The sequence below is a fragment of the Salvelinus namaycush genome, chromosome 13 (genome assembly GCF_016432855.1).
Source record: "Salvelinus namaycush isolate Seneca chromosome 13, SaNama_1.0, whole genome shotgun sequence".
In the NCBI taxonomy this organism is placed as follows: Eukaryota; Metazoa; Chordata; class Actinopteri; order Salmoniformes; family Salmonidae; genus Salvelinus; species Salvelinus namaycush.
Window position 1 is genome coordinate 7485200 of NC_052319.1, and position 9361 is coordinate 7494560.

A 9361-nucleotide genomic window follows, 5' to 3' on the forward strand; every position below is an offset into this window, starting at 1 on the left:
GAATCCTCGTCGCCATCTTGGAGGGGGCTCCAAATGATTAGCCAAGCCCCACAGCCCTCGTTTTTAGTGGGCTTTGCGAGTGTACAATTATGTTCACTCCGAGGCCTGAAACTCCCCATAATTCAATTTGTGACGATTGTACATCTGCTAAGAAAAGTCGGCGAAAACTTAAAAACAACATCAATGGAGAAGTCAACATACAAGTGTAAGTAAACACAAATGCAAGTAAGTTAGAAATTTTGCTACCAATGCACATGACGGCACAAACACGTATCGTGAAAAGTAAATATGTTTGGTTATCTTTTGGAAATTGTAGAAATAAAACATTGTCCTTCAGAAGTTCCAGCTAGGCAGGCTAACGTTAGTTAGCTAATTAATTTGCTAGCGATCATACAGTAGGCGTATATAAATAATTATATATTTAATGTACACTACCGTTCAAAAGTTTGGGGTCACATAGAAATGTCCTTGTTTTTGAAAGAAAAGCAATTTTTTTGTCCATTAAAATAACCTCAAATTGAGGCTAATTGATCGTTAGAAAACCCTTTTGCAATTATGTTAGCACAGCTGAAAACTGTTGTTCTGATTAAAGAAGAAGGAGGAGCACATGTCCTGTGGCAGAGTTGAAGAAGCTTCATCCTGTTTTCGACTACCATCTCTGACGGACGCTGCTCGGGCATAGGTTATACGTCTCTGACCCTTCGTGCCCTCGCTTGTGTCGTAAATGCTTGAGTTCACCACGCTCACACGATGAGAAGCTTTCACTGAAACCCGAAGACTCATGTTTCCTTGAGCGCTAATGCCTAGGCTTGAGATCGGAGGGATAACATGGGCATGAGTCGCATGTCCAGTCCTATGTATGATTCCCACTTGGTCAGACGTGCTTGTCTTTAGAAAGGGAGTTAGCTACCGCGTTCACAGCTAATTCCCAGGCTCCTCGTGTCCTGTATTCGATTCCCAGTGGCTCAGGCTTGTATGCTTACTGTTATAAAGTGGAGTTGGCCACTCACTCTATGGTTCTATTTGTGATTCCAGGCATCAGTAACGCGGAGGCGAGGCAGCCGGGCAAGGCACCCAATTTCAGCGTGAACTGGGCGGTGGGCGACCAGGCGCTGGAGGTCATCAATGCTACCACGGGCAAAGACGACATGGGGCGTGCCTCGCGCCTCTGCAAGCACGCCCTCTACAGCCGCTGGGTTCGCCTGCATTCCAAGGTACAGAACGGTCCGCCACACACCAGAATGTCTCTCCTTGTCAAGGCATCTAAGTGTTTATGACAATCTGCACTGCACACAGGCGGTGTGAGCAGCACAACACATTAACACAAGCTGAAACACAGATCAAGTCACTCCTCAGTATTTGATTCAAAGTAGTCTTCTTATCTCAACATCTGTTTGCTTCCCTTCCCCACCCCAGCTGTCATCCACACTGAGGATCAAGGTGTCCAAGCCCAGCTCGTACCACGACGCCAAGCAGGCGGCGGTGGAGTACCACAACGCCAAGCAGACGCTCATCAAGGTCTTCCACAAGTCGGGCCTGGGGGCCTGGGTGAAGAAGCCCACCGAGCAGGACCAGTTCTCCCTCAACTCCTGATTAGGGGGTTAATGGGAACCTCCTAACCCAACCCACTGCACCCCAACCCCCTCTCTAGGCCTGAGAAAGAGGCTCTTCGAAATTACCAGCCACTGAGACTTTGTGTCTGTGTGCGTGCGTTTGTGTGTGCCTGCATGCGTGTGCCTTGTGCATGCGTGTGTGTATGTCTGTGTGTTTGTGAGAAATAATGCATGTGGTTCTGGCCACCTCCCTCCGTCCCAATTACTCTGCTCTCGTTCCTCATGGCTGTGATGTCATCACTCTGTAAAACGTTTTTTTTTTTTTTTTAATCGATGGTACTCATGTTCAATCTGCCCGTCTAATCATGAAGTCTTGCCATTTTTAACTGGAATCCTTTTTAGTCATTGGTGTTTTATTTGCAAGACTTTACATGAAGTTGTCCATATGCTATGTAGTTACTATATACGTATTTCTGTAACCAGAATGTAGAATGTACAAAGATTCTATTTCTACTATTCAGTTAAATGTAATTACACTAGTATAAACCCAAATGCCATGTGACTTCATGGTATCTTTTGAACCTATTGTAGGATTTTACCTTTTAATGTCTTATTTCATGACAATCTAGCCCTTTTATTATAAGCACGTATGATATTATGCTAAATACAAATCCAAAATGTTGGTTACAGTCATTCAACCATTATTCATTTGAAATCTTTCCTTTTGGACCTGTTACATCTATTTATTTATTTGTTGACATTTCTGGTCATTCAATACATTCCCATTCCATACTTGAACATTGGGCCCTGGTGAAGGCTGTCGACGATTCCCCTTGAGTCCTTTGACCCGGGGGGGTTGAGGAGAGGTGGGGATGTGCTGCATGTTTTTTCTTATTGAAGTAAGCCATGGCTTTGCATGGGAATGGTGTCAGAGTGCTGCAAGTCGATTAGGTAGAGAACCACCAGGATCTGCTCGAGCAAAAAAATTTTTTTCTGCACATGGAGCTTTGAATCATGTTTCTCTCTTTAATGTGTTTTGTTTTGTTTTCCTGGAGGGGGCTTGGTTTTTAGGATTGCAACTTTGGACTTTTTTTGTGTTTGAGAGATGGATTACACTGCAACTGAATAATGACAGGAATTCTGTATTTCTATCAATGACACTGCATAGGAGCTACATTACACCTTCTTCATAAGCATGATCCTCATGGACATTATGCATCCATGCCCTGGGCATTTATAAATGCTTATGTCAACAACCTCGGATTGATATGTCATGGTCATGCCACACAATACAAGTCCGGTGACATAACACATCTTATGTCAATCTGGGGTTGTTATGAAGGTGTAAAGTAGGCCATATGTCATGTCATTCATAGCGAGCTGGGAAATGCATGTCTCCAAGAGCTTATGTCATTATTTAAATAACTCTTGTAAGCAACACGATTGTTGATTGCTCATTGTGTGAGTACACTTCCAAGGGAACACAAAGAAACGCATGAGAGATTTTACAAAGTTGAGTTTGGTACCACCCACCCACTCAATGACCAATCCGTGTTTTCTCAATCCAAGTCCTATTGGTCCATATACCTGGGTATTCTCTAAGCCCTCTTCCCCACCCTCTCCCATGTGTTAATCTTTTCTATTTCAACTATTTCTACCACATGATAAACTCTGGATGCCAGTAATGACAACTTTCTAATGTATTACCTGTGTGCTCTCCCTTATAGGCTGGTCATATACCTCTAATATCAGCATTGTACATGGCCAGTGACAAACCACAATGTAAACAGACACACTGCAAAGGAATGATTATTATGAGATATTCTTAAAGTTGGTGTATTTTTATATCTGATATATGTGGTTCAAAACAGCAGGGGAAGGTGCTTGGAGTCCCAGCAGTGTGTGTGTTGTAGGTACACTACATGACCAAAAGTATGTGGACAACTGCTTGGCGAACATCTCATTCCAAAATCATGGGCATTACTATGGAGTTGGTCCCCCCTTTGCTGCTATAACAGCCTCCACTCTTTTGGGAAGGCTTTCAATTAGATGTTGGAACATTGCTGCAGGGACTTGCTTCCATTCAGCCACAAGAGCATTAGTCAGGTTGGGCACTGATGTTGGGCGGTTAGGCCTGGCTCGCAGTCGGCGTTACAATTCAGCCCAAAGGTGTTTGATGGGGTTGAGGTCAAGGATCTGTGCAGGCCGGTCAAGTTCTTCCATACCGATCTCAACAAACCATTTCTGTATGGACCTCGCTTTGTGCATGGGGGTATTGTTATGCTGAAACAGCAAAGGGCCTTCCCCAAACTGTTTCCATAAAGTTGGAAGCACAGACTCGTCTATATTGTCATTGTATGCTGTAGCGTTACGATTTCCTTTCACTGGAAGTCTGGAACTAAGGGACCTAGCCTGAACCATGAAAAACAGCCCCAGACCATTATTCCTCCTCCATCAAACTTTACAGTTGGCACTATGCATTGGAGCAGGTAGCGTACTCCTGGCATCCGCCAAACGCAGATTTGTTCATTGGACTGGCAGATGGTGAAGCGTGATTCATCACTCCAGAGAACGCGTCTCCACTGTTCCAGTCCAATGGCGGCGAGCTTTACACCACTCCATCTGACGCTTGGTGTTGCGCATGATGATGTTAGGTTTGTATGCGGCTGCTCGGCCATGGAAACCCCCCCAACGAAGTTATTGTGCTGACGTTGCATCTAGAGGCAGTTTGGAACGTGGTAGTGAGTGTTGTAACTGGGGACAGTCCCGTTCTGTGAGCTTGTGTGGCCTACCACTTCGCGGTTGTTGTTGCTCAGATATTTCCACTTCACAATGACAGCACTTACAGTTAACCGGGGAAGCTCTAGCAGGGAAGACATTTGACGAACTGACATGTTTGAAAGGTGGCATGCTATGACGGTGCCACGTTGAAAGTCACTGAGCTCTTGAGTAAGGCCATTCTACTGTCAATGTTTTTGTCTATTGAGAATGCATGGCTGTGTGTTCGATTTTATACACCTGTAAGGAACTGGTTTGGCTGAAATAGCCCGAATCCACTAATTTTAAGTGGTGTCCGCATACTTTTGTGTGTATATAGTGTATGTCTAGAGTAAGGAGATTGTGTGACACTGCTCGATAAATGTCATGGCAACAGGACATTAGAGATTGCTGTGGAATCTGCACCAAAGATGATGTCCTTGTGTGTTTTTCTCACAATTTTCTTTGAGCAACAACAAAGAAAGGGGGGAAACATTTTTAAAAACGTGTTTCGCACACACCAATTGCTGGGTATAATATTGCAATGTTTTTGTACTTTCATTTTATCAATGTATTTTTTTATTTGTATAAAATGATGGGTTGTATTCTGTTGTATTCCAGCTTTGTTATGGAATCTTACTTGTTGGGCTCTTTCAGTATTTCTGTAGCTGTTGATTATCATGGTGTTATTATTGTGAACCTCTGTTATATTGCTATGGAATTATGCGTATAGCATTATAATGGTTAAAAATGTGATGCCTGTGCAACTATTCTTCCTTCACTGTCTAGTTCTTGTTCTCCCTCCATGAAACTGCGGGGATGTATTTGATTTGTTTTTGTCTTTCATTTTAACTCTTAAAGGTCCAATGCAGCCTTTTTTTAAATATCTAAATCAAATAATTTCTGGGTGACAATTAAGTACCTTACTGTGGTTGTTTTCAATGAAAGTGGTCAAAAAGAAACAAAAATAGAGTATTAGCAAAGAGCAGTTTCTTAAGCAAGAATTTTGCTAGGACTGTCTGGGAGTGGTCTGAGTGGTGCGGGGAAAACTAGCTGTTATTGGCAGAGAGGGTTGGAACTCTTATTGGTCTATTAACTAACTTGCCGCCTGTTGACATCACCAGGCAGGCCAAAACTCCATCACACCAAAACAGGCAGAAATTGTAGGCGGTCTTTTTAATTAAACCGCTCTAATACTTAAAGGGTATTATCAGCATTTTCACAATTTCACAGTATTATTCCAACCTCAGTGTGGAAATATATATAAAACACAGAAAAATCTTGTTTTTGACTGTACTGGGCCTTTATAAAAAAAATGCTAGTCCTGTTCCTTCACTGCAATGTCCAGAGATGTGCTACAAAGTCACATGTCCTGTGTCGCTGTGTCCTTGTGATACACATGTATGTTTTGAATTGTCTCTGAAAGGCCTCTTTACCTCATACCTCTGTCCCCCCCTCGAAAAGATCCAGGTCATGAGCAATATGTCCTCCAACGCCCCCTTTAATGAGGCCCCAGGAGGAACGGGACCAGAAAGAAAGGTTCCCCTCCCCCTCTGTTTCGCCCTTCGCCGTGCTCTCTTTAAAAACTGACTATTTGAAACTTTTTTTTTTAATGCCTGCCTGCTTCTCTATAGTATGGTTCTTATTTTTTGGACTGCACTAAAAATGTCAATCGATGATGTCATGACACAAACCGTCCCCCAAAATGGACAGGTCGGAACTATTTGCAAGAAACTGAACTGCTTCCCTATAACCGAGTGCTCCCCTGCGGTCTATAATCCCCGTTCGGTCGGCCGTCCTGACCGCCTTGTGATTATTTGGTGACTGTTCAGTGGTCCCGGTGTGGTCCACTCGGGGTGGTCAGAGGACTCCTCCACTCTCCTCTCACTCCACATCCGCTGTGCAATCTCCACCTGGACCACCATCTTGCATGTGCTCCCACACTGAAGCTGCACCTAAAGCATGAAGACATACTTTTAATGGACTCTTATGTAGAAAAAAAACAGATAAATAGATATATAAAATGAAGAAAAATAATAATAAAGGAGACCTTAGTTTACTTTCGCAGAGGTTGTCATTCTTTATGATGTGTGTGTGTGTAAAGTTGTATACTGTTGTTATGCAGAAAGTATTGAGCACATGAAACACAGAATCCTTATCAGCAAGCAGCTTCCCATCTAACCGTAATCTTTCTCCACCAGCCCACAGAGTTGAAACTACACCAGAACTAAAATAAAGTTATATATATAATGAACAAAAATATAAATGCAGCATGCAACAATTTCAAAGATTTGACTGAGTTACAGTTCATGAGGAAATTCATTAGGCCCTAATTTATGGATCTCACGTGACTCTGAATACAGATATGTGACTGTTGGTCACAGTTTCCTTAACTTCTCTAGGATATGTGGGACGCTAACGTCCCACTTGGCCAAAAGCCAGTAAAAATGCAGAGCGCCAAATTCAAATATATTACTATAAAAATCTAACTTTCATGAAATCACAAATGAAAGACACCAAAGTAAAGCTACACTTGTTGTGAATCCAGCCAACATGTCTGATTTCAAAAAGGATTTACGGCGAAAGCACACCAAACGATTATGTTAGGTCAGTACATAGCCACAGAAAAACACAGACATTTTTCCAGCCAAAGAGAGGAGTAACAAAAAGCAGAAATAGAGATAAAATGAATCACTAACCTTTGATGATCTTCATCAGATGACACTCATATGACTTCATGTTACACAATACATGTATGTTTTGTTCGGTAAAGTTCATATTTATATCCAAAAATCTGAGTTTAGGCGGGACGCTACTGTCTCACTTGGCAAAAAGCCAGAGCGCCAAATTCAAATTAATTACTATAAAAATTACTATAAAAATCAAACTTTCATTAAATCACACATGAAAGATACCAAATTAAAGCTACACTGGTTGTGAATCCAGCCAACATGTCAGAATTCAAATAGGCTTTTCGGCGAAAGCAAATGATGCTATTATCTATTATCTTGCTTCTACACCTGCATTGCTTGCTGTTTGGGGTTTTAGGCTGGGCTTCTGTACAGCACTTCGAGATATTAGCTGATGTACGAAGGGCTATATAAAATAAACTTGATTGATTGATCTATTGTAAACAAAGAGAGATAAGCATATTTCAACCCTGCAGGCGCGACACAAAACGCAGAAATAAAAATATAATTCATGCCTTATCTTTGACGAGCTTCTGTTGTTGGCACTCCAATATGTCCCATAAACATCACAAATGGTCCTTTTTGTTCGATTAATTCCGTCGATATATATCGAAAATGTCCATTTATTTGGCGCGTTTGATCCAGAAAAACACCGGTTCCAACTCGTAAAACATGACTACAAAATATCTCAAAAGTTACCTGTAAACTTTGCCAAAACATTTCAAACTACTTTTGTAATACAACTTTAGGTATTTTTTTACGTAAATAATCGATAACATTGAAGACGGATGATCTGTGTTCAATACAGGATTAAAACAATCTGTAGCATGCTTTCTGGTCACGCGCCTCTATCTAACAGGACACTTCAAGTGACCCTGATTCAAAATGGCCGTACTTCTTCATTACACAAAGGAAAAACCCTCAACTAATTTCTGAAGACTGTTGACATCCAGTGGAAACGGTAGGAACTGCAAGAAGGTCAATTAGAAATCTGTATTCCCAATGAAAATCCATTGAAAAGAGTGACCTTAAAAAATCTGAATGGTTTGTCCTCGGGGTTTCGCCTGCTAAATAAGTTCTGTTATACTCACAGACATGATACAAACAGTTTTAGAAACTTCAGAGTGTTTTCTATCCAAATCTACTAACAATATGCATATCTTATCTTCTGGGGATGAGTAGCTGGCAGTTGAATTTGGGTATGCTTTTCATCCAAATGTGAAAATGCTGCCCCCTATCCTAGAGAAGTTAAAAGATATTCGCCTCAGGATCTCATAACGGTATTTCTGTGCATTCAAATTGCCAACGATCAAATGTATTTGTGTTCGTTGTCCGTAGCTTATGCCTGGGCATATCATAACCCCACCGCCACCATGGGGCACTCTGTTCACAACGTTGATATCAGCAAACCGCTCGCCCACACAACGCTATACACGGGGTCTGCGGTTGTGAGGCCGGTTGGACGTACTGCCAAATTCTCTAAAATGAAATTGGAGGCAGCTTATGGTAGAGAAATGTATGTTACATTCTCTGGCAATAGCTCTGGTGGACATTCCTGCAGTCAGCATGCCAATTCCACACTACCTCAAAACTTGAGACATCTGTGGCATTGTGTTGTATGACAAAACTGCACATTTTAGAGTGGCCTTTTATTGTCCCCAGCACAAGGTGCACCTGTGTAATGATTGTGTGGTTGAATCCGCTTCTTGATATGCCACACCTGTCAGGTGGATGGATTATCTTGGCAAAGGAGAAATGCTCACTGGCAGGGATATGAACAAATTAGTGCACAAAATTTGTGCAAAATAAGCTTTTTGTGCATTTGGAAAATGTCTTGGATCTTTTATTTCAGCTCATGAAACATTGGACCAACACTTTACATGTTGCGTTTTATATATTTGTTCATGGAACATAGAAGTGCTATATTTCTTAAGAGAACATTGAAATAGTTACTCTGTAGTCAATCAGTCCATCTCAAAGTGAAGCAGGATTAGTGGACAAGGGCATTCCTTCCACATGTTTTATCTCCAAATAGCCACTGAGGTAAGGCAAGACCATCAAAAGGTGATGCTGTGACAGTTCTCTCTGTGTGTGTGTGTGTGTATGTGTGTGGTGTGTGTGTCTCTCTCTGACTGTGTGTGTGTAGCCGACAGGAAACACTTTCCTCCTGTCCTTCGTTATTTAGGAATGAATGCTGAGTCATGTTTGTACTCTCTCCAACAAAGCATTGGCTAGGAGCTGATTTAGGTTCACCTACAACCTATGCTTGCTTTGATAACATTGAAGTTGACTACTTATGCTTGCGTTTATAACACGATAGGTCACTAGTTGATTTTAACGTCACGTGTTTGTTTTGTTGTA

At 41.8% G+C, this 9361-nt stretch overlaps 1 protein-coding gene across 2 annotated transcripts in view; it reads left to right on the plus strand.

The window, feature by feature from the left end:
• The window catches only part of LOC120057835 (double-stranded RNA-specific editase 1-like), a 42149-nt gene extending 38679 nt beyond the window's left edge, over positions 1–3470 (plus strand). The window contains exons 8-9 of one of the 2 annotated variants that reach the window (XM_039006299.1): positions 1036–1214; positions 1417–3470. In XM_039006299.1, the coding sequence (XP_038862227.1) occupies positions 1036–1214; positions 1417–1593 (356 nt within the window). In that variant the 3' untranslated portion in view covers positions 1594–3470. Of the gene's footprint in view, positions 1–1035; positions 1244–1416 lie in introns of both variants that reach the window. The other variant, XM_039006298.1, reaches the window with a different exon arrangement.
• The last annotated feature ends 5891 nt before the right edge of the window (positions 3471–9361 follow it).